The following is a 24,978-nucleotide window of genomic DNA, read 5'->3' as shown; positions in this document are numbered from 1 at the left end:
CTCACTGCGGGGGGGGTAACAGGACGTCCACTCAAACTACTCCACAGAGGACGACGAGGAACTCAAACTGAAACTCTCTGTCCCTCTGAGACGACACCCTCCCCGTCTCCACCCACCCGAAAGACTGCATCCAACTCAGAGCCAGATGCAGGTTTAAAATATCACAGGCCGGTTGATAGTGGCCAGCTGTCCCCGACCCCCCCCTCACCAACACTCGGACTTTTTTTAATCACCCGTGCAGGCGCTGTTCTTCTCTGGAGACGCGCCATTTAAGGTTTTTCCTTTATGCTTTTCTTCTTGGGTGGGTTCGGTCTTCACTCAGGGGTTTTCGCGCTCTTCCTGTTAACTGGACCCGACACGTTGGATGGCTTTGGCCTTTGAGCCGTCGCCCTCAGGTCGTGCTCTTGGAGGAAGTCGTGAGCTCATAAAGGTGCAACTGGTCCGCTGCGGGTCACTCGGAGTGTCCGAGGGGCACAAACACGACAGATTCATGGGGCTCTATTTTGAGCCGTTTCCAAACCCGGACCACACACAAAATCCCAACAATTTACAACTGGAAAGCTCTGCTCTCTTCTCCAAGTTAAAGAGGAAAATCATTCATTCGATCCCATCAGACGAGGCTTACCCTGTTGACCTTCTGCAGACTGGTGGTGGGCAGCGCAGCCAGGGTTTTGTAGTCAAGTTTTAAAGGTCCAGTGCCAAGATTCTGACAGAAAATAAACACACAGAGAGGTGAACAGAGGCCGAGATGGAGGCTTAAGTCACAACATGCAGGATTCAGTGGGAATGTGCGAGTCCTTTTCATACACCCAAGACAAATGTCTGGATAAAGCAAGCATCAGATGGGCTCGTTTAAAAAGAGACTTAAAGCAACACGAGAGAAGTTTATGAACCTTAAAGGGGAACTCTGGTGTTTTTAAACCTTATTTCTGGCATGAAATACGTTCATCTGCTCACTGAGAACAGTTTGGTGAAAGTCGGCGTCCTTCGGAAGATATTTAGATAACTGGAGATCCATATAACGGAGTGAACGGGGCTTAGAGGATGCAGCCTCTAAATAAGGCATTATCTGTCTTTATTTCACCAATACTTTAAGAAGAATGAATGAATGAACGTGTGCTATAGCTCTGTTAGCTCATAGCTGCTGTTATGTAGCTACTTGTGGCTAAAGGAGAGCTAACGGAGGGATTTCTACACAGGCACTCTACCAGAAATAAGGTCTCGGTTTAAAAATACCGGAGTTCCCCTTTAAGACTCTGTGCTTCTGACTTGTTTATTACGCAGGACTGAGGTACCGACTTTGGTTTCCTGGGTCAGGTTTAGGCCTCTTCAAATTCATGGGCAGGGCTCACATGATGTTACATCCCACAACTGGACATCCAACAAAAACACTTCCTTAATCACACGTTTTGGGGTCATTTTAACAACGAGCTCACCTCTACTTGCACTAACCTGCTCTTTCACTCACTGACACTCACACACTGAACATATTCTGCACATCAGTCCCACCTCCTCAGTTAAACTCACAGTGAATGAAGACTGGAGGGCTACTTTTTTAAAAAAGATAAGTGGTGTGGTGCAGGCTCTGTGGTGTTAGTGGCTGAACTGCAGCTTGTCTGAGCACCAGCCGATGAGGAGTGTCTCACCTCTGTCTCCTCTTCTAGCAGGCGAGTTGCCTCCTCACGCTCCAAGCGCATACGCTCCTTCACAATAAGAGGAAGGGAAGGAGTAGAGCACAGAGGGGGAAACACCCAACCACACAGAGCCACACAGTAATGCGATGAGGGGTGGAACGATTCACAGTGGAGGAAAGAAGTGTTACAGGGGTGGGAGTGGAGGAAAAACAGCAGCAGAGAGGGAGGTGGGATGGTCGGATGATCGTGGATCACATCAAACACACCGGAAGGACAGATGAGAGAAGAACGGGGAAAGAAAGGATAGAATCCGCACACATTAAAAAGTACTCTATTCATGTTGCTATGGGAGCAGAAAAAGCATGCAAGGTGGGACATTGCAGGAACAGTTCTGTCAAACACAAAACCCACAGGGGGTGCAGAGGAGAAGCTCCATTCACCCAGTAACAGACAAACCTGAGCCTCAGACTACAAAGCTCCGTCCTCTACTACTTATTTTGGTTTTTAGCAACGATAAAACGGATTTTTCATCCGTCTCTGAGCTGAAACAAACAAACAAAGATGACTTTTCAGCTTCACTCACCACTTTCTCCATCTCCTCCCGCTCCCACTGCGACGTCTCTCTCGCCATCTCAGACTCCTGAGGAAGAGCAAGCTTTAGGGACCGTGCAACGCTTTCAAATAGCTGCTGATGGCTCTGTAAACCTCAGCAGAATGTCTCCATATTCTGATAAAAGCTGGTTATTTAAAACAGCTCGCTGATGTAGGAGCCTGCAGATGAGCGACAGAAGCCACACAAAGAGAAGCCCACATACCTGCTGCACGGGCAGTATCCCAAAAGCTAATCTGGGCAGAATAAACAGGAGTGCCGGTGCATTGTGGCTGTTCTGGCGGAAAGGGGGAACATGTGGCTTGAGCTTAAACTGAACCGTAGGTCTAAATTCCACCTGCTAACACCAAACTGCTGTGGAAGCACAGATCGCTGCGGCAGAATAGCTGAACCAATCATTTGATTCACGTGTCGACTCGGATGCCAGTGGGCTCAGCTTGGATTAAACTGGATTGTCCTGATGTGCCAAACCAAATTCTTCAAGTCGCTTTTTGTGGAGTTTTAACACTCAACTGAGCACACAAAGTCTGTCGGCTTCTGTCCCAACTGGGTCCCTCCGTTGGTCCCAGGATTGTCGTCTAGCAGCTCCTACACCACGCCTAAGACAATCCAAACTCTGTTCATGTGTCGTCCCACGATGGTGGAATGACCTACCGAGCGCTACCAGAACAGGGGCGTCCCTGTCTGTCTTCAAGAAGCTCCTGAAAACCCAGCTCTTCAGAGAGCATCTCCTATCCCAGCACTTACCTTGTACTTCCCTCCCCCCTCTATCTTTGCACTTTATCTTTCTGCACTTCCTTCTATGCCTGCACCCTATCTCTACTCTGTCCCCTCTGACAGAGTCGGACTCCTGGGTTCCTTCTATGGAGCTTATTGTTAGCTTTTTATAGCTGTTAAATCTTAATTTGTAAGTGGCTTTGGATAAAAGCGTCTGATAAATACAGAAACAGAAACAAAGTGCTTTGTTAGTGTACCTTCTGTATGATCTCCATCTCCTCCGGGCTCAGGTCTCGGTCTATAGAGGAGATGCTCTCCATGCTGTTCTTACGTACGATGCCAGATGCAAACGGATTGGCGATGATGCCAGGGGACGCCTGAAAATAAACCAGAATATGATATATAAAATAACATATAAATACCACCAAAACACCAGGCAGCGTACAGACTACCCTCATGGCGTCTTACCTCCACAGCAGCCACTTTGTGTGGGTCGAAGCCATCACACACCAGCATGACCAGAGAGTCCCCGACAGCACGGAGCACCCGCACCGCCTCTGTGTGAGTCATTCCCAGGAGGCTGTGGTTGTTCACCTCCAGGATACGCATGCCCACCTGCAGCCGGCCATCTCTCGCTGCTGCTCCGCTGGAACTCACCTGGAGACATCGGCCAGCGGCTTATTCATCACGCAGTACAGTTAAAGCTGGAGGGACGATAATGTTTGGAAGTTTGTTTAAGAACCTTGGAGATGAAGATGCCCTCATCTGTGGGGTCGAAGGGGTTTCCAGCGTGACCTTTGGCCCCTCCGCGAATGCTGATGCCCAGCTTCTCCCCTGGCTGCTTCTGGATCAGAATTTCCTGCATCCCAGGCGGTGAAGGGTCCCTCCGAACCAGCATCTGGATCTCCTGCTTGTTGGCCAGCAGAGCGCGCACGGCTTCCTGGTGTGTGGCGTGTCGCAGGTCGATGGCGTTCACCTCTAATATCCGGTCTCCTACACGCAGTCCGCTTTGAGATGCCAGACCGTGAGGAATCACCTGAAGAAGAAAACAAACCGCTGTGAGGAAGCGTGAGAGCGAATAAAGAGCTCAAAGTCAACCGTTTTATTTCTATACCTTCGAGATGAACACCCCAGGTTCATTGATGCCAAAAGGGTGACTGGCGTGGTCGCTGCCACCCACGATGCTCAGGCCGAGAGGACCCCCCGACTTCATCAGGGTCACTTCCTGTTTGGTGACCAAGAACCAGTTAGTTTCTCCTGCATGCAGCTAGTGTCTCACCAGGTTACACCACGCTTTGTCGCCATGACAGCGTTAGCGATAAGTCAGAGGCCACATCGACAGAAACTGAGCTCCAATGACTCAGGACTCTCACCTCGATGGGATACTCGTCCTCCATCCGGCCCAGGTGGTTCCCCTGAAGACTTTCCTCCTCCTGGTCCGGAGAATCTGAGGGTTCTGGGGGTGGAGGGGAGTGGGCACGGGCCCGGTTCTGACCCGGAGACCCCCCTGGTGCATTCAGGTCCCGCTCCACCAGCAGTGCGATGGTGGGGGATGTGCCGGTAAGAAGCGCTACTGCCTGGTCATGCCTGGCCTCTGTCATGTCTACACCATTGATCTGGATCGACAGTAAAACCAACCACGGAGGGTGCGTCAGCCCACCAAGATGCACGGTGCGCGGCTGCCTCATAAGAGTCTGCCTCTCATGCAGGAAAACATCTGAAGTGTTTTTATTTGAGTCTAATTTAGAGATGAAAGCACTGATGTGAGTTCTGTTACTTAAAGAGGAGCCAACACCTACTTCAGAGGAAAAGAGAAAGTGGTGCAACAGCAAGCTGCTGCAGGCGAGTTAAGCTGGCAGAGAGAAGCACAACGCCTTAAAGTCACGCCGCCCTCTTTAATGGGATCACTTCAGCACATTCTCACGGTTTTTCTTGCCTTTGTTTACTTAAAACACAAGTGGGAGTGGGCGGCCTCTCCAGAATGTTTGATCTTAAGTCAACAAAGGCAACCAAAATGGCGTCTGGACACGTCTTTGTGAAAGTTTTCATCATTAGCTGTAAGGGGAGCAACTTTCAGGCATGCACAGTCTTCCCTCTGGCCGACAGCGAATAGCAGAGATCAGCACTGACCCGACAGTACCAGCTCTTACCGTAGGCTGAGGCACGGCCGCGGCTGCTGCTGTGGCAACGCAGGTCGACCACACCAGCAGGGCGACAGATTCAGCCCACACCACCCACCACCAAGCAGGCAAGGAGATGCACTCAATGCATTAGTGAGCATGCAGAGGGAGAGAGTGTGACCACAGAAAGAGAGAAGCGGGGAAAAAAGGAGAAGAAACCCAGAGAAAAAGCAGCGAGGATCCCAGAGAGCGGGGGCAGGTTCACAGAAGCCAGGACGACCAACTTAAACAGTCACTAATACGCAGAAAGACAGGAAAACAGCCAAGAGTGAGTGAGATTAGCAGAAACAGTGAGAGCTCCTGCCTCGGAAAATTACACCCTGAATGTTTCTGTTTAACCAAAAGAAATACAAAAAGTCTAAGATTGTCTGAGCTTATTCCATTTTCTACACGCTGGACAAAGAGTTCAAAGCGTCTGGATGTTGTGCAAAATGTAGATTAAAGACTCCTATAAAAGATGTTTTTTATTCACACTAAAACAATCTTTCTGTTATTACATGAAACGGTACGAGTTCATCTTGAATGCGATGGCAGAAACATCGTGAAAGGTGTCGGAGGTACCAAAAACTGGTCAGCAACGCGGTAAAAACAGCACCTTAAAGAGGCCGAGCCTCTCAGAGCGGTTTCCTCCACACAAAAACGTTGAATATTCCACCATCTACAGTACATAAAATCATCCAAAGGTCCAGAGAATCTGGAGACACCTCTGAGCAAGAGATTTGGCCAAAAATGAGGATTAAAGGCTGCGTCTGGCACATTTATCGATGTTTAAAGGTGTGTGCAGACGTCTCTTCAGCAGGACAAACTTTCTACAGCAGCGTGGCTTCTTCTTCTTCTTCTTCTTCTTCTTCTTCTCCTCTGAACTGACCTAACTGCATGTTTTTTTTGACATTTGGTGGATCAAGAAATCCAAAAATACAGCAAATAAGCTGCTGAGCAGCTACAATCAGACAAGAATGGGGTAAGATTCCTCTCCCAGAGATCCAGTAAATACCCTCAGTGTCGTGGTGCTGTCATCAAACATCAAGATGAACTCATATTTTCATGAATTATACATGGCAAAGATGGCGTTTCACTGAGCTGAAACCATTTCTCTGTTTGTAAAGAACTCTGTTACAGCAGCCAGGTGAAGAGGAAGGACGCTACTCACAGAAATCACCCTGTCGCCTACACGCAGCGTGCTGTCTCTGTGCGCCGCTCCACCCTCTGCGATCCGAGAGATGTAGATGCCCTGAAGCCGGACAGATTCAGAACATTTCACTCAGAAATACGGCTGCACGATTAAGACCAAAATCATAATCACGATTATTAATCACGTCGCTTTTTATTGCAACATTCATAAACAAACAATGTGCCGACAATTTTTAGTGAAAAATTCAACTTTAAATTAGAATAAACGATAAATAATGCAAAATAAGAACAAAAACCCAATAATTTAACATTTTAAAGTACTAAACTGTATTGATCGGACACGTCTTTGGCCAAATAAAAAGATATTGCTGTTATTTCTGCGTGTCTTTGGGAGGTGGATGGATCGGGTTCTGCCCGGTGCAGGCTGCTGTAAAGTTGTCTGGGTTGGAGCTGGACAGGCATGCATTCCTCATATTTAGGTTTGGGATGCATTTTCAGGTGATTTAAGAAATTAGTGCCGGGCAGACACTACTTTACACTCTTTGCAAATAACTTGTTCTTGTTTAACGTCACTTGCCCTGAATCTAAAACAAGTCCAGACACTTGCTGTCGCCCCATCTAATAACTCATAGACTGTCCAACTAGCTGCCTGCAGGCGCTTGTTATTCAGGCAGCTTAATGAAGCCTTAACCATGCTGTCGCCCCCTGGTGGTTGGTGGACTGGTTCAGAACATGTGGTTAGATGCAGGCAGCAGAGCTGCATTTTGAATGTAAATATCGTTGATCAGGTTCATTTAATGAACCAAAATCGTGATCACGATCAAAATCCGATTAATTGTGCCGCCCTACTCATAAACTGGTTTTCTGAGCTTTCCCAGGCTGCTTAGAAGAAATTGTCTGAATCTTCTGTCACTGTGAGTCTGGCTGTAGACAAAAAGCTGATTTTTCTTCCCGGCTTACAGGATTTAAAGCTCGTTCTTTGATATTAGCTAAACACACATTTAACTATAACTGCCAGCAGCGTCACATCTAATGCATGCACCCCCCCCCTTAAGTTAAACACTTTGATCAACAAACTGTGACCTCACAGAGCTGCCATCCTGTTCCACCTAAAGATAACGTGCAAACACCAGCAGGAGCAAAGTCTACCTCAGACGGACCGACGGCCAGGAGAGTGGCTGCATCCATCTCAGGAAGCTCTTTACGCTGCGAGTCACGCCTCAATCGTGCGTGTCTGAGTCCTCTCCTCTTTGGGAGCTGCTTGAGTTGCAGGACACACAATGCAGTGCTGCACCGGCCCAAGTGTGCACCTCACTCTGTCCAATTAAAGCCGATCTATCAGGTTTCACGGCTGGCTATTCATATCTCTGTCACCGTGGTGACGACTGTAACCACAGCGGCCAAGATAGGCCGCTTTCAGAGGCCGTTACTGTAAACATGTAACACCTCCCAGCTTAGGACTCCATCAGTAAGCCCTTCAATCGCTGAATGATCGGCTCAGTATTGCTTTTCCATGAGCTTGGAACTCACTAAATATGTGTAAAGAGGGCAATGATCTTTGAGTTAGCTTCTTTAGCTCCTCATTAACCAGTTTTCCAGGAGTCGGGCAGCTCACCATGTCTCCGGTGCGGTAGGGTGTGGAGCCTTTGCCCCCGGCGATGCTGAATCCCAGCCCCTTGTCATTGCGCATCAGGCAGGTGGAGAACCGCTGCCACGGCCCGCTGGGAGGGGTCTCCATGTTGAAGGCGAGGCCACTGCTGCGTCTCTCCCGTGGGAAGTAGTCGTCCTCGGGCCTCAGCGGCGTGGTGGTGATGGCGTTCTCTGGCTCCACCATGCGCTCCCGCAGCACTGTCATGGAAACCGTGGCACCGGAGCTGCGGAGAGCTTCCACGGCGGTGTGGTGCTCTGCCTCGTGGAGGTCGACGCCGTTCACCTGGAGCACAGACACAGGCAGGCCATAAAACACAATAAAAGATGTCTTCTGAGGAGTCGAAGCGTGGAAGCAGCGACACGGTCACGTGTTTTTACCTCCAGGAGCTTGTCTCCCACTTTCACTCCTGCTCTTGCTGCAGGACCCTCTTCAGATACTCTGGAGATGAAGATTCCCTGAAAACACAACCAAAAAGAAGATTTAACAAAGAACTTGTGCGACTTCCACTTGAGGCCAGAACAAAGCGGGTTCCCGTCTCACCTCGTCGTCGCCCTTGTACGGCGTGGATCCTTTCCCTCCAGCGATGCTGATACCCAGGCCGCCTGTCTGTCGCATGATGGTCAGCGTGTGCTGCAATTTGAGCAGGGGGGGGCATCAACATACCAGCAGTGAAAGCCCACAAAACACCACTGAGCTCAGGGCAGAATCAGAAGGAGACGAGCCCACAGTTACACTTAATTTTGCTCTTAAATTTGAGCTCGTAGTTCTATTTCAACATGTTTGGCTGATCAATTGAAGTGGTAGGAGAACTCCCTCTATCTGCCAGTAGGTGGCGTCAGTCAGTGCCCAGAGACACCGACTGGATGTCAGTTTAAATGGAAGGTGGATGATTTCGTGCTCGCCTGGTTTCTTTAAGCATGAAACCAAAGCAGGAGCCAAATCATTGACCTGTGACCATTAAACGCACCTGATGGAGGCCTTCTCCAGTTCAACTCAACATGTTTTGTGCATGTTTGAGGACAGACTTGTGTTTCATAGACAGGTGTAAGCCATGCAGAAATGGGGAAGAGACGAATGAGGAACAGAGGGAAGGGAAAAGGGAAGTTGTGCATGTGAAGAGTCTTTCCCCAGCACTAGAAATGAGATGGCATCATTCATTAAAGTTCACTACATCAAGGTTTTCTTATCCTGGACTAAATATATGACGCAGTCTGTCACATGAACTCATGCAGAGAAAGTAGATGGAAAACTAACACAAACACCAAACATGCGCTTTCTTGCATTTCAAACAGTGGCCGTATGTTATTTACACTAAAGGTCCTCCATTCGAGCTTCTCCTCTGATCGAATACCATCTCTGTGTGTGTGTGTGTGTGTGTGTTAACGTGGAGGAAGTCTGTGGAGTTTTCTGCAGCACAACCAGCCCATTTATTCCAGAGCAAGACGCCGGGATAAGAGGGAGCAAAGCAGCAGATGCAGAGGAAAGGCAGCAGAGGTGCAGTGTGCCAGGACCTGATGCAGGACTAAGACTCACAGAGAAGGAGAGATCCTTAACGGCTGCCGTTTATAGAGTGTTTTCCAATCTTTGCCAAGCCTGTCCCAGAGTCCAGGAGCCTTCAAATTTCACTCAGACTTAACCAAGTTTGTTCTGTCGAGATCCAGAGGTATAAACCACCAACATCAGCAGTAGTCTGGGATCCCTGCTGCTCAGCTTTAAGTTTTAACAGGAGAACGGAGCGCTTCCCACGCTAAGAAGCATCCGTGACACAATGTCTGCAGACAGGCAGCATTTCAGACAGAATAAACCAAACTGAAAGTATTTTAAAGATACGGATCAGTTTAAGGGTGTTTCTTGGGATGTAATCTGCCTACATCCCAGACTTCCAGGTGCGTGAGGAGGCCCGGCTTCAGCATTCAGTGCCTCATATTTACCCACCAGAGGTTATTCGCTGAGAGTAACCAGCAGGACATTAAGCCCACCTTTTCAGCAGGATGATAAAAAGCTAAACCAACACTCTGCAGCACAGTTTTTACTTCAGTCCTGTATCCAGGTTCTGCCACACTGACCCCTTCAGAAACAAGATGCGGTTAGAGGTTTCCTTGTGATCGGCTTGGATTAACTTTGGATTTCTGTGGCTTTTTATTCCACTTCTGAGCACAGGAGATAGACCGGGTGGGTGAGTGAGGGACGGAGACACAGATTGGACGGGAAAGAGTAGGTACAGACCTCTTCCTCCTCAATTCGAGCAGGTTCAATCAGCAGATTATTGACTTGATCAAATGACACCCCCTGTTAGGACAGGAACCAGCGAGAGGCATGCGGATTAGTCAGGCCAAAATTAAAATATGCACTCGCTCACACACACCAAAACACAAACACACAGCTTCTTTACGCTCTCCTCTGGCTTCACACGCATTTCACAGTCTGCCTGCAGGTTGTGGGAACACCTTGAAGCAGAAGTGACTCCACATTCACTCCCCAGCCACCAAAAGCAAATACAGGCAGAGGTGGAAAGACAAGACCAAGGAGCCGAGCCACAGGTGTGTAGAGAGAGCGACAAAAGAAGGCAAAAGCTCCCGAACAAGCCAGAAACAGCTATTTCTTCCAGAGGAAAGTCCTGACGGAGCCACCGTACTTATGGAAAGACTCGAGCTTCGCTTTCTGCTCATAAAGTATGGAAATATTGAACAAAACTTTAAGTTAACACCCAAATCTCACGTTCCAGCTCTGCCAATAAATGTTCCGGTTGGTCTGGGTTCAGACACACAAACAGACCCACATCCATTAAAAAAAACAAAAACACACATACAAAACAGATTTGGTGAGATGATCTTTGTATTAAAAGGAATTTCTGCAAATTAGAACAATAAAAATCAACAAATCTCATCAAGTCTCCCCAAATACTAAAGATCAACAAAGCAGATTCATTAACATGAGACATCAGACCAGACTCGCTTCATTCGTACTCACAAGCATGTGCGCAATGTTATAAAAGCAGTGTGAAAATGTCATTATTCAATTATATCAGCTGGTGATGGTGAGCAGTTTAGTGGCGTTCTGTTGTGCAAGAAAGGCAGAGTTCATAAAGAATGAGTCTGCATGTGGCCTAAATCCTGCTCTTTCTGATCTAATCTCACTTAAAAGTTAGTGTTGTGAGGATTTCTGCTGGGAGGAAACCGTGTTTCTGCCACAAGAAAGCAAGGTCAATGATAAACTCCTGAGAAAACAAAGAGAATAAATGCATCGCCCTTAATTCATGGCACAAGGGCAGGCGTCCTCATGTCCACCATGACCCTGCATGCAACACCACATCCATCTGAAGTGCAGAACACTGATGCAGAGTGTTTCCAGAGAGCCTAATCTTATTAGCCGAGTGTGTAAAGTAGCTCCTCTAAATACTTCCTGTCCAGCCTCCCACAATCCTGCCCCAGGCCCAATCTCTCTTTTACCTTCACTTGGCTGGAGTTGCCCTGATGCCTGCTGTCCTCCAGCTCCTCTAATCTGCGATGGTGTTGAGGGGTGCAAACATCCTCCTCCTCCTCCTCCTCCTCCTGCTCGTCCTCGGCCGCCTGTGGCGGCGAGTTGAGCCCGTCGGGACTGAAGCCCTGCAGGAGTGCGGCCACAGCCTCGGGTTTGGGCAGCTTGGTGATTTTGAAGTGCTTCTTGTAGTGTGGCGTGTCCTTTCTGATCAGCCGCTGCCTCTCTGCGGGAAACGCCGGCCGGTCGTCTTCCTGGTCGCTCCTCTCGCCGTTCTCCCGGTCCCCTTCGTCGTCCTCCTCCCCACCACGAATGATGGGCTCCTCTGCAAAGTGCACAGTCGGCTGGAGAAGGAAGGGATGAGATTTAGAGTTTCACAGGAGGAGCAGCTGGAGGTTTTTCCTCATTCGATGACGTCATTATTCACCTCGGTGTACTCCACCTCCATCTCGTCCGGGTCGTCCTCCTCCTGAGGCAAATGGCCGTCCACAAGCTCCACCCGCTGCGAGGCTGCAGTCGCGTTCTGCCTGTCCTCGTGGGAGGTGGCCGACAGCGTGCTGTTGGACACCTGGGAGTCGTGGCTCTGATTGGAAAGGTCACTGAGGCGTTTCTCCTGAAAACAACGGCATCATTTCAGTTGGACAGGATCTAAAAAGGCATCATTTCAGTTGGACTGGATCTAAAAAAGGCATCATTTCAGTTGGACAGGATCTAAAAAGGCATCATTTCAGTTGGACAGGATCTAAAAAGGCATCATTTCAGTTGGACTGGATCTAAAAAGGCATCATTTCAGGTGGACAGGATCTAAAAAGGCATCATTTCAGTTGGACAGGATCTAAAAAAGGCATCATTTCAGTTGGACTGGATCTAAAAAGGCATCATTTCAGTTGGACAGGATCTAAAAAGGCATCATTTCAGTTGGACAGGATCTAAAAAGGCATCATTTCAGTTGGACTGGATCTAAAAAGGCATCATTTCAGTTGGACAGGATCTAAAAAAGGCATCATTTCAGTTGGACAGGATCTAAAAAAGGCATCATTTCAGTTGGACTGGATCTAAAAAGGCATCATTTCAGTTGGACTGGATCTAAAAAGGCATCATTTCAGTTGGACTGGATCTAAAAAGGCATCATTTCAGTTGGACAGGATCTAAAAAAGGCATCATTTCAGTTGGACAGGATCTAAAAAGGCAACGTTTCAGTTGGACGGGATCTAAAAAGGCATCATTTCAGTTGGACAGGATCTAAAAAGGCATCATTTCAGTTGGACAGGATCTAAAAAGGCATCATTTCAGTTGGACAGGATCTAAAAAGGCATCATTTCAGTTGGACAGGATCTAAAAAGGCATCATTTCAGTTGGACAGGATCTAAAAAGGCATCATTTCAGTTGGACAGGATCTAAAAAGGCATCATTTCAGGTGGACAGGATCTAAAAAGGCATCATTTCAGTTGGACAGGATCTAAAAAGGCATCATTTCAGTTGGACAGGATCTAAAAAGGCATCATTTCAGTTGGACTGGATCTAAAAAGGCATCATTTCAGGTGGACAGGATCTAAAAAGGCATCATTTCAGGTGGACAGGATCTAAAAAGGCATCATTTCAGGTGGACAGGATCTAAAAAGGCATCATTTCAGGTGGACAGGATCTAAAAAGGCATCATTTCAGGTGGACAGGATCTAAAAAGGCATCATTTCAGTTGGACAGGATCTAAAAAGGCATCATTTCAGGTGGACAGGATCTAAAAAGGCATCATTTCAGTTGGACAGGATCTAAAAAGGCATCATTTCAGTTGGACAGGATCTAAAAAGGCATCATTTCAGTTGGACAGGATCTAAAGAGGCATCATTTCAGTTGGACAGGATCTAAAAAGGCATCATTTCAGTTGGACAGGATCTAAAAAGGCATCATTTCAGTTGGACAGGATCTAAAAAGGCATCATTTCAGTTGGACAGGATCTAAAAAGGCATCATTTCAGTTGGACAGGATCTAAAAAGGCATCATTTCAGTTGGACAGGATCTAAAAAGGCATCATTTCAGTTGGACAGGATCTAAAAAGGCATCATTTCAGTTGGACAGGATCTAAAAAGGCATCATTTCAGTTGGACAGGATCTAAAAAGGCATCATTTCAGTTGGACTGGATCTAAAAAGGCATCATTTCAGTTGGACAGGATCTAAAGAGGCATCATTTCAGTTGGACAGGATCTAAAAAGGCATCATTTCAGGTGGACAGGATCTAAAAAGGCATCATTTCAGTTGGACAGGATCTAAAAAGGCATCATTTCAGTTGGACAGGATCTAAAAAGGCATCATTTCAGTTGGACAGGATCTAAAAAGGCATCATTTCAGGTGGACAGGATCTAAAAAGGCATCATTTCAGTTGGACAGGATCTAAAAAGGCATCATTTCAGTTGGACTGGATCTAAAAAGGCATCATTTCAGGTGGACAGGATCTAAAAAGGCATCATTTCAGTTGGACAGGATCTAAAAAGGCATCATTTCAGTTGGACAGGACCTAAAAAGGCATCATTTCAGTTGGACAGGATCTAAAGAGGCAACATTTCAGTTGGACAGGATCTAAAAAGGCATCATTTCAGTTGGACAGGATCTAAAAAGGCAACATTTCAGTTGGACTGGATCTAAAAAGGCATCATTTCAGTTGGACAGGATCTAAAAAGGCAACATTTCAGTTGGACTGGATCTAAAAAGGCATCATTTCAGTTGGACAGGATCTAAAAAGGCATCATTTCAGGTGGACAGGATCTAAAAAGGCATCATTTCAGGTGGACAGGATCTAAAAAGGCATCATTTCAGTTGGACTGGATCTAAAAAGGCATCATTTCAGTTGGACAGGATCTAAAAAGGCATCATTTCAGGTGGACAGGATCTAAAAAGGCATCATTTCAGTTGGACAGGATCTAAAAAGGCATCATTTCAGGTGGACAGGATCTAAAAAGGCATCATTTCAGTTGGACAGGACCTAAAAAGGCATCATTTCAGGTGGACTGGACCTAAAAAGGCATCATTTCAGTTGGACAGGACCTAAAAAGGCAACATTTCAGTTGGACAGGACCTAAAAAGGCATCATTTCAGTTGGACAGGATCTAAAGAGGCAACATTTCAGTTGGACTGGATCTAAAAAGGCATAATTTCAGTTGGACTGGATCTAAAAAGGCATCATTTCAGTTGGACAGGATCTAAAAAGGCATCATTTCAGTTGGACAGGACCTAAAAAGGCATCATTTCAGTTGGACAGGATCTAAAAAGGCATCATTTCAGTTGGACAGGACCTAAAAAGGCAACATTTCAGTTGGACAGGACCTAAAAAGGCATCATTTCAGTTGGACAGGATCTAAAAAGGCATCATTTCAGTTGGACTGGATCTAAAAAGGCATCATTTCAGTTGGACAGGATCTAAAAAGGCATCATTTCAGGTGGACTGGACCTAAAAAGGCATCATTTCAGTTGGACTGGATCTAAAAAGGCATCATTTCAGTTGGACTGGATCTAAAAAGGCATCATTTCAGTTGGACAGGATCTAAAAAGGCATCATTTCAGTTGGACAGGATCTAAAAAGGCATCATTTCAGTTGGACAGGATCTAAAAAGGCATCATTTCAGTTGGACAGGATCTAAAAAGGCATCATTTCAGGTGGACAGGATCTAAATAAATAAGCTGTGCTGCAGGGGGGCGTGTGGATGAAGTGGTCCCAGTAGAGTGCCTGTGTAGAAATCCCTCCGTTAGCTCTCCTATAGCTGCAAGTAGCCACATAACTGCAGCTATGAGCTAACAGAGCTATAGCACACGTTCAATCATTCATTCTTCTTAAAGTATTGGTGAAATAAAGACAGATAATGCCTTATTTAGAGGCTGCATCCTCTAAGCCCCGTTCACTCCGTTATATGGATCTCCAGATATCTAAATATCTTCCGAACGACGCCGACTTTCACCAAACTGTTCTCGGTGAGCAGATGAACGTATTTCATGCAAGAAATAAGGTCTAAAAATACCGGAGTTCCCCTTTAAGAAGCACGATTATCGTACCTCTGAGTCAAGGGCCTCTTCTTCTCCATCAGGTCTGGAAGTGTAGGCTTCGTTCCTCCTGTCCTCGATCACCTTCTTCATCACTTTCAGCTCACTGGGGTGCGGTGTGGCTCTGCGGTGGAGGCCCTGAGAAACAAAAAGGACATTCCACTTACTCCAAATACCCCGATCTGTCTCCAGAACAGAAGCTTCAACGTAGCGCCTGCTGCTCACCCGGCGCTCTGCGGCCGCCTCATCATCCTCCTCCTCCCCGGCCTTGGTCTCTTCCTGGAACTGAATGACGGACACTCGGTTCAGGTTGCTGTCGGTCCAGCTGTCATCCACACTGTTCTGCAGGAGGTTCTCTGTGGAGAATCACGGGAGGGTTGAGCAGGGAAGGCAAACAGCAACTTTGGATCAGATGGGTTGATGCCACAGAGTCATAAATCCTCCCAAAAACTCAAGTTGTCACCAGTTAAAACGACTTTGGACTGGATCTAAAAAGGCATCATTTCAGTTGGACAGGATCTAAAAAGGCATCATTTCAGTTGGACTGGATCTAAAAAGGCATCATTTCAGTTGGACAGGATCTAAAAAGGCAACATTTCAGTTGGACAGGATCTAAAAAGGCATCATTTCAGTTGGACAGGATCTAAAAAGGCATCATTTCAGTTGGACAGGATCTAAAAAGGCATCATTTCAGTTGGACAGGATCTAAAAAGGCATCATTTCAGTTGGACTGGATCTAAAAAGGCATCATTTCAGTTGGACAGGATCTAAAAAGGCATCATTTCAGTTGGACAGGATCTAAAAAGGCATCATTTCAGTTGGACTGGATCTAAAAAGGCATCATTTCAGTTGGACAGGATCTAAAAAGGCATCATTTCAGTTGGACAGGATCTAAAAAGGCATCATTTCAGTTGGACAGGATCTAAAAAGGCATCATTTCAGGTGGACAGGATCTAAAAAGGCATCATTTTAGTTGGACAGGATCTAAAAAGGCATCATTTCAGTTGGACAGGATCTAAAAAGGCATCATTTCAGGTGGACAGGATCTAAAAAGGCATCATTTTAGTTGGACAGGATCTAAAAAGGCATCATTTCAGTTGGACAGGATCTAAAAAGGCATCATTTCAGTTGGACAGGATCTAAAAAGGCAACATTTCAGTTGGACTGGATCTAAAAAGGCATCATTTTAGTTGGACAGGATCTAAAAAGGCATCATTTCAGTTGGACAGGATCTAAAAAGGCAACATTTCAGTTGGACTGGATCTAAAAAGGCATCATTTCAGTTGGACAGGATCTAAAAAGGCATCATTTCAGTTGGACTGGATCTAAAAAGGCATCATTTCAGTTGGACTGGATCTAAAAAGGCATCATTTCAGTTGGACAGGATCTAAAAAGGCATCATTTCAGTTGGACTGGATCTAAAAAGGCATCATTTCAGTTGGACAGGATCTAAAAAGGCAACATTTCAGTTGGACAGGATCTAAAAAGGCATCATTTCAGTTGGACAGGATCTAAAAAGGCATCATTTCAGTTGGACTGGATCTAAAAAGGCATCATTTCAGTTGGACAGGATCTAAAAAGGCATCATTTCAGTTGGACAGGATCTAAAAAGGCATCATTTCAGTTGGACAGGATCTAAAAAGGCAACATTTCAGTTGGACTGGATCTAAAAAGGCATCATTTCAGTTGGACAGGATCTAAAAAGGCAACATTTCAGTTGGACTGGATCTAAAAAGGCATCATTTCAGTTGGACAGGATCTAAAAAGGCATCATTTCAGGTGGACAGGATCTAAAAAGGCATCATTTCAGGTGGACTGGATCTAAAAAGGCATCATTTCAGTTGGACTGGATCTAAAAAGGCATCATTTCAGGTGGACAGGATCTAAAAAGGCATCATTTCAGGTGGACAGGATCTAAAAAGGCATCATTTCAGTTGGACTGGATCTAAAAAGGCATCATTTCAGTTGGACAGGATCTAAAAAGGCATCATTTCAGTTGGACAGGATCTAAAAAGGCATCATTTCAGTTGGACTGGACCTAAAAAGGCATCATTTCAGTTGGACAGGATCTAAAAAGGCATCATTTCAGGTGGACAGGATCTAAAAAGGCATCATTTCAGTTGGACTGGATCTAAAAAGGCATCATTTCAGTTGGACAGGATCTAAAAAGGCATCATTTCAGTTGGACAGGATCTAAAAAGGCATCATTTCAGTTGGACTGGACCTAAAAAGGCATCATTTCAGTTGGACAGGATCTAAAAAGGCATCATTTCAGGTGGACAGGATCTAAAAAGGCATCATTTCAGTTGGACTGGATCTAAAAAGGCATCATTTCAGTTGGACTGGATCTAAAAAGGCATCATTTCAGGTGGACAGGATCTAAAAAGGCATAATTTCAGTTGGACTGGATCTAAAAAGGCATCATTTCAGGTGGACAGGATCTAAAAAGGCATCATTTCAGTTGGACTGGATCTAAAAAGGCATCATTTCAGTTGGACTGGATCTAAAGAGGCATCATTTCAGTTGGACAGGATCTAAAAAGGCATCATTTCAGTTGGACAGGATCTAAAAAGGCATCATTTCAGGTGGACAGGATCTAAAAAGGCAACATTTCAGTTGGACAGGATCTAAAAAGGCATCATTTCAGGTGGACAGGATCTAAAAAGGCATCATTTCAGTTGGACAGGATCTAAAAAGGCAACATTTCAGTTGGACAGGATCTAAAAAGGCATCATTTCAGGTGGACTGGATCTAAAAAGGCATCATTTCAGTTGGACTGGATCTAAAAAGGCATCATTTCAGGTGGACAGGATCTAAAAAGGCATCATTTCAGTTGGACTGGATCTAAAAAGGCATCATTTCAGTTGGACAGGATCTAAAAAGGCATCATTTCAGTTGGACTGGATCTAAAAAGGCATCATTTCAGTTGGACAGGATCTAAAAAGGCATCATTTCAGTTGGACAGGATCTAAAAAGGCATCATTTCAGTTGGACAGGATCTAAAAAGGCATCATTTCAGTTGGACTGGACCTAAAAAGGCATCATTTCAGTTGGACAGGATCTAAAAAGGCATCATTTCAGGTGGACAGGATCTAAAAAGGCATCATTTCAGTTGGACTGGATCTAAAAAGGCATCATTTCAGTTGGACTGGATCTAAAAAGGCATCATTTCAGTTGGACAGGATCTAAAAAGGCATCATTTCAGGTGGACAGGATCTAAAAAGGCATCATTTCAGTTGGACTGGATCTAAAAAGGCATCATTTCAGTTGGACTGGATCTAAAAAGGCATCATTTCAGGTGGACAGGATCTAAAAAGGCAACATTTCAGTTGGACAGGATCTAAAAAGGCATCATTTCAGGTGGACAGGATCTAAAAAGGCATCATTTCAGTTGGACAGGATCTAAAAAGGCATCATTTCAGTTGGACTGGATCTAAAAAGGCATCATTTCAGTTGGACAGGATCTAAAAAGGCATCATTTCAGGTGGACAGGATCTAAAAAGGCATCATTTCAGTTGGACAGGATCTAAAAAGGCATCATTTCAGGTGGACAGGATCTAAAAAGGCAACATTTCAGTTGGACAGGATCTAAAAAGGCATCATTTCAGGTGGACAGGATCTAAAAAGGCATCATTTCAGTTGGACAGGATCTAAAAAGGCAACATTTCAGTTGGACAGGATCTAAAAAGGCATCATTTCAGTTGGACTGGATCTAAAAAGGCATCATTTCAGGTGGACAGGATCTAAAAAGGCATCATTTCAGTTGGACTGGATCTAAAAAGGCATCATTTCAGTTGGACAGGATCTAAAAAGGCATCATTTCAGTTGGACTGGATCTAAAAAGGCATCATTTCAGGTGGACAGGATCTAAAAAGGCATCATTTCAGGTGGACAGGATCTAAAAAGGCATCATTTCAGTTGGATCGGATGGGTTGATGCCACAGAGTCATAAATCCTCCCAAAAACTCAAGTTGTCACCAGTTAAAACGACTTTGAATTAGACCTAATGGGATCATTTGATAAAAAGTAATAAAACCAATGAACCGTAATCCTAAACCTCACCGAGGCTCGGGGAAGGCTGCTGAGGCAGTAAATAGCAGGTCAATACTTTCTCTCCAGTTTGCTCATCATCCTCGGTCTGGAACTTGAGCATCGGCTGCGATTGGTTCTCTGCGAGCCACATGGCCTTCAGATTGAGGTTCGTCAGGGCGAAAGGTAAGTTTTGTAATCTGGACAAAAGCAGGGATGAGAGAAGATGAGCCACAGCCTTTCATCTTAAGTAATATCATCCACATGATACATTTATGAGCTTAAATCAATAAATTACAACTGAACTCAATGCATTAACTGGTTTTCAAATGACAGAGAACAGTATTTGAAGGAGTCTGGTCCGATTTGATAAAGGTCTTCCTGAAAAGCTGTTACTAAAAGTTGGGGTACCTGTTTCCGGCCACATCTAGCACATGCAGCTCAGTGGCATCTGCAAGCTCAGCAGGCAGTTTGCCCAGGCGGTTGTCTCTCAGTGAGAGGACGTTAAGGCTGGCACAGCCGCCCAGCTCCTTGGGCACGCTGCCCAGCCGGTTGCGGTCTACATTCAGGTTGGTCAGCTTCTTCAGCTTGCCCAGCGAGCGAGGAAGCGACTGTGGGGGCGGTTCATAAATCAGGCAAATCAATAATGAAACTTAAATATTAATGGGTGTATATTAATCCAGACTGGGTCAGTAAACGCATGTCTCAGTACCTGTAAAAGATTCTCTGTGAGAACGAGTTCTGTGAGGTTTTCACACTCCCCTATGGAGTCAGTCAGGAGGGTCAGTCTGTTCTGGTCCACCTTCAGGATGGACAGCTGTTTCAGACAACCTGAAGACAAACCATTAAACCTTCACTCTCCCTTTAATCTGCTATGGTATCCTAACAGTTCGTACTGTGCAATTCTTCACTTGCACCGTTCCTCCAGTAGAGGGCAGCGCTGTTCCTGCTGCTGTTAAACAGAAACTGTCTCCAAGAGGCCTGGCCCAGAGTTTATATGATTAAGACCACATAATAATTAGAAGGCAAACCTTTTTTTACAGAGAAAAGGACACTTTGTTCACTGAAAACGCACAACAAGCTTGTTTTGCTGGTATAAACCAAAGCTGATGCCGTTTCCATAGCTACGAGCTGGGACAGAGTTTATTTTCTAATTCCTTCCATCCAGACTTCCCCCGAAGTTCCCGTTTCTCTCACCTATGCTGTCTGGCACGACTTCCAGCAGGTTCTGTGTGAGCAGCAGGTCAGTGAGAGCGAGGAGGCCTCTCAGCTCCGAGGGAAGCTCCTCCAGACGATTCTCCGACACGTCCAGACACACCAACCGCCGGAGGTTTCCCAGCTCCTGCACACAGTTCACAGCGAGCCACGGGGGCGCGACACAATCATCATCATCACAGCAAAAAGGAGACTTCTGGCAAGGTGCAAGTTAAATAAAAAGTGCACCTACTGGTGGTAACGAGGACAACTGATTACGGTCCAGCCACAGCTCCCTCAGGTTGGGGAGAGCACCAAGAGTGTCCGGCTGAGCAGGAAAGGAGCGAGAAGAAGAGGAAAAACGGGCACATCAGGGGAAATAGGTTGCTATTTTTAACTGTCTAAGGAATCAGGCCTCTGAAAAACAGAGGAATATGGAAGGAGTTCGATTCCCAACAACACATAATCCGATAGTTACTGGTGGGTTCCTTCTATGGAGTTTATGGTTAGCTTTTATATAGCTGTTATATCTTCATTTGCTTCGTCTGATAAATACAGAAACATAGTTACAGATCATTACATCAACATTTGTAGGCCGGGGTATAACCAAGTCGGATCATAGTTTCCATGTTTGACAGATTTAACTCATTTATCTCTTTGGTTCTCGTCTCAGATTGTTGGAAAACATGAAAAACGTGTTCGGCTGAAGCCTCAGAAGCCTAAAGAAGCTACAGAAATGAAGCCTCCGACAGACATGTCAACAAGGTTTCACCGTGATGTCACTGTTTACCCAGAGCACGCCCTCCTCGGGTCCTGAGGCATTGTTTGCTCTGTGCCCCGGAGACGGGTGGGCGTTGCCACGGTGAGGAGCAGTGGAGGCGGGGCCTCAGCTGTGGCAAACCGCCTCTGCGGTGTTCGGTGAGGTAAACATGTGGTGTGCAGCATAATTACTGAGGTGGCTATGTGAGAAGGATCCTGTGATACGTGTCACTCTGACTGAGAGCAGCTCTAGCTGTTGTTTGGGAACTCAGTGACATAATTACTTCTATACGGCACATTGCATGATTAAAGGAGAGGAGAAGCTGACAAACCAAAACTTCCAGTTCATTGCTGCCGAGGTCCAGCTGTTCCAGTTTCACCAGGAAAGATAGCGACCTGTGCATAAAACAGGGGTTACAACCCATAAATATGCAGCCGGGATGAACAAAGAGCTGAAGGAATGTCACTCATTCCCATGTAAATAATGCATTTCAACCTATTCTGCTGACAGAACTAAAAAGACCACAAAGCAGAGCTCAACTGGAAGATGAGACACTTACGTGGGCAAAGACTTCAACAGGTTCTCCCTGAGCTCCAACGTCACCAGGTTGGCAAGACTAGAAAAGGAGTGGCAAAGAAAGAGAAGAGGCAGGCTGGTTAGTCAGATGGAGGGTCTGGGCCGCCTGGCATGGCGAGGGGCTGCTCCATCTGCCCGAGCACGCCGGTGGCTCAGAGCCCACGATGCAACAGAGTCGCACTCCCTAAAAAAGCAGCACAGCCTCTCAGAGTGTGGAGGATCTGGGCCTTCGGTCTGCTTCATTTAGAGCACTTTCCAACCGTTTTAATATCGTTCACAGCTCATTTTCTCACGCTGAAATCACAATATTCAGAGTATTTCTGGCTGTTTTTAATTAAAATACTACTTCTTTAGCTCCTCCAGAGTAAATCCGGTTCTGTCCAATCATATTTTCCACTATGAGCCGTGTGGACGTACTTTCCAATGTCGCTGGGCAGCGCCTGTAATGACACGTCGTTGAGCGCCAAGTGGGCCAGCGCTCGGAGCTGAGTGAAGCCATCCGGCAATCTGCAGCAGAGGAACGAGAGGAGGAGAACGGTTGAGTCTTAGGCTGTAGTTCAGTGCCAGAACAGTTCCCTGCCTTCATCTGTAGTATTCAGCATGAAATATTCTGCCGCATTTATTCATGAAACAGCGATTAAACAGGGATTATAACACAAGAAAGAGAGCTAATCTGCTCTGAGCTTTCTTTGTTTACAGCGCCTCATCTTTTCTTAGAAGTTAAACCATCTCAGGCATCACTCTTCAAACTTTAACCCGTGTACCTGGAGAGGGGGTTTCCGCTGAAGTCTGCGATCTCCAAGGCCCGGCAGAACTTGATGCTCTCTGGGATCTCAGGAATGTCTGCAAAGAAAGGAGGAAAAAAGGAGTTTTTAAAGTGGGGGTCAGCCACAGTGTGCAGAGGTTGTATTCTATCATTCTACATTCCTGGTAATCACAGCCAGATGGCTGGGAAAGGAAGAAAAAGGAAGTTCCACTGAAGAGGGAAGGTCAGAGTAGAGCTTTACATCTTCGGTTTCCCATCTCAGACAAAGGTGAGCCCACTTCATGCTCGCCTATCTGAAAGCCTTCCAACCCGACTTCATGGGGGAGCGTTACCGGGGGCTCACACCACAGCGACCACAGCCGCTCACAACCCGCCGCTTCTACTTCTTCTGCCGCCGGAAGCGGCCAAAGGGGCGGGGCTTATATGTATAGCAACTAGCAGATATATATATATATAATAATCCATCCATACATCGGTTCCCTCTTTCACCATGGATCGTACTCTGGGCCTTCTTTGTGTTTCTTTGTGTTTTCTGCCGTTTTCCGCTTTTTTCCACCTTTTTTCTGCCTTCAGAATCCAGATCGGCCCTAATTGGCTGTCGTCGCGTAGCGTCACTGCTCATTTGCATAAAGTTGAGCCTTTCTTAACTCTTGAAGCTGACGAAGCTCACACCGCCGGCCGCTCATCGACGCCAGCTTACATTGAAAGTGAACGGCAGCTGGCCGCTCACAACGCTTTTGGTGTGAGCCCCCAGTTAGGATTAGATGTTTTAGATGATCTTTGCCCTCATTATCACCCTCACTGCCAGTCAGAAACGAGGTAAAAATGTGTTCCAACTGGAATAAAAAGCTTTTCAGTCACTGAAACATTTGCCAGCTTGGCGTGCTGCAGAAAATGAACATTTGGGGGGGGGGGGGGGGGGGGCGCAGAAAGAAATGTGACCCGCTGGCCTGACCAGGGGGAGAAGTTTCAGCACAGGATGCTGCAGGTGCATGTTAAGAAATCCCCACAGAGCAAAGCAGCCCGTCGCACTGATCCGGCTCAGAGTTGCACTGCAGCAGCAGCAGGAAGCATCCAGGCGGGCAGATGGGAGAGGCTCTTACAGGCCACTGCACAGAGCAGATGTCCCATATCTGCCATGAAGAACCCTCCAACCTCCCTGTGTGTGCAGCATGCTGCAGTTTTATATGACACCTCTGCAACATTTATGACCGAGGGCAGAATCAGGGTCAACAAGGAGCTGAACTGCCCTTTTCCCTGTTGCTTGGATGGATTTTAAAGGCATATTTATGAGTTTCTGTTGCATCTGTCAAACAGGGGCAGCTAATATTCATCCAACAGCTTCTTTTAACTCTGCTAATTAAAAAAAAAGAAACATTTTACATGCAAAACCTGCTTGATACAGACAAACGTCACGTGTACCGTTTCTGGAGATGTCCAGCTCCACCAGCTGCATGAAGTTGGCCACCTCAGGGGGAAGTCTCTGGATCTCATTGTCACTCAGGCCGAGCTTCCGTAGATTCAGTAGTCTGAAGAAAGGCTGTGGAGACACGAGACACCACGTTCAATGAAGAAATTACACGCTTTTACCCCAACCAACCCCAGCTGGGCGCTTCTGTGGCGTCGGTGAACGTCTCGCTCTTGTTCTGCGGCGAGCTTCTGGGTGTGAGAGCAGAAAACAAGCCGCCAACTTCACCTCTCTTCACATTTACCATCTTCATGAGCCACAAACGGACAGCTATCAGTGCAGAACTGAACCAAAGCAGAAGCCATTACGGCTCACACGACAGCCTGCTGGGAGTCTGCCAAAAGACCCACGAATAGCTGTCATAGCGTGAGAAGCCAAGTCCTCTGCACCGAGGAGGCAAAGAGGGAACTCTGCAGCCATCATTTGGAACAAAGTGTTAGACCCTTTACGGCTGAGGAGAAGGGAGCAGATTCGTGACAAAGAAATGAACAGAATCCACTTTTAAAAGTCTATAAATTCTGTTAACTAAGACTCAGGGAAAGTCAAAGGTCAAAGAGAGATTTCAGGCTAAAACATAACAGTGTGAAACTGATCTTTAGGTTTCTATTTATATTATCAAGAAAATAAAAGCCCAAAGTTCCAGGAAATATTGAAATATTTTGTGAGGACCCCAGAAATGAAGCGTTATTTAGCCTGCAGTGCGTCACTCCTCTCTGGTGAAGTGATAAATGTTTATTCCACAGAGCTGCTTTTGA

At 46.2% G+C, this 24,978-nt stretch overlaps 1 protein-coding gene across 14 annotated transcripts in view; it reads right to left on the bottom strand.

Annotated features, from left to right (window-relative positions):
• scrib (scribble planar cell polarity protein) overlaps positions 1–24,978 on the bottom strand; it is a 61,562-nt gene that overhangs the window by 17,000 nt on the left and 19,584 nt on the right. For 11 of the 14 annotated variants that reach the window (XM_072378593.1, XM_072378597.1, XM_072378600.1 and 8 more), the window contains exons 2-28: positions 24,178–24,295; positions 22,754–22,832; positions 22,407–22,496; positions 21,973–22,029; positions 21,745–21,808; positions 20,907–20,981; positions 20,657–20,801; positions 20,172–20,290; positions 19,871–20,070; positions 19,493–19,659; positions 15,656–15,786; positions 15,443–15,568; positions 11,828–12,013; positions 11,373–11,744; positions 10,150–10,212; positions 8,464–8,553; positions 8,301–8,378; positions 7,888–8,205; positions 6,292–6,372; positions 4,335–4,577; positions 4,076–4,186; positions 3,704–3,997; positions 3,430–3,618; positions 3,219–3,338; positions 2,218–2,274; positions 1,647–1,703; positions 626–706 (exon numbers count right to left, since the gene is read on the bottom strand). In XM_072378593.1, the coding sequence (XP_072234694.1) occupies positions 626–706; positions 1,647–1,703; positions 2,218–2,274; positions 3,219–3,338; positions 3,430–3,618; positions 3,704–3,997; positions 4,076–4,186; positions 4,335–4,577; positions 6,292–6,372; positions 7,888–8,205; positions 8,301–8,378; positions 8,464–8,553; positions 10,150–10,212; positions 11,373–11,744; positions 11,828–12,013; positions 15,443–15,568; positions 15,656–15,786; positions 19,493–19,659; positions 19,871–20,070; positions 20,172–20,290; positions 20,657–20,801; positions 20,907–20,981; positions 21,745–21,808; positions 21,973–22,029; positions 22,407–22,496; positions 22,754–22,832; positions 24,178–24,295 (3,711 nt within the window). The remainder of the gene's footprint in view (positions 1–625; positions 707–1,646; positions 1,704–2,217; positions 2,275–3,218; positions 3,339–3,429; positions 3,619–3,703; positions 3,998–4,075; positions 4,187–4,334; positions 4,578–6,291; positions 6,373–7,887; positions 8,206–8,300; positions 8,379–8,463; positions 8,554–10,149; positions 10,213–11,372; positions 11,745–11,827; positions 12,014–15,442; positions 15,569–15,655; positions 15,787–19,492; positions 19,660–19,870; positions 20,071–20,171; positions 20,291–20,656; positions 20,802–20,906; positions 20,982–21,744; positions 21,809–21,972; positions 22,030–22,406; positions 22,497–22,753; positions 22,833–24,177; positions 24,296–24,978) is intronic. The other 3 variants (XM_072378595.1, XM_072378606.1, XM_072378596.1) reach the window with 2 other exon arrangements.

The sequence above is a fragment of the Leuresthes tenuis genome, unplaced genomic scaffold (genome assembly GCF_036924035.1).
Source record: "Leuresthes tenuis unplaced genomic scaffold, fLeuTen1.0.hap1 SCAF_24, whole genome shotgun sequence".
Taxonomy (NCBI): domain Eukaryota; kingdom Metazoa; phylum Chordata; class Actinopteri; order Atheriniformes; family Atherinopsidae; genus Leuresthes; species Leuresthes tenuis.
This window is presented reverse-complemented; position numbering and strand designations above follow the sequence as displayed.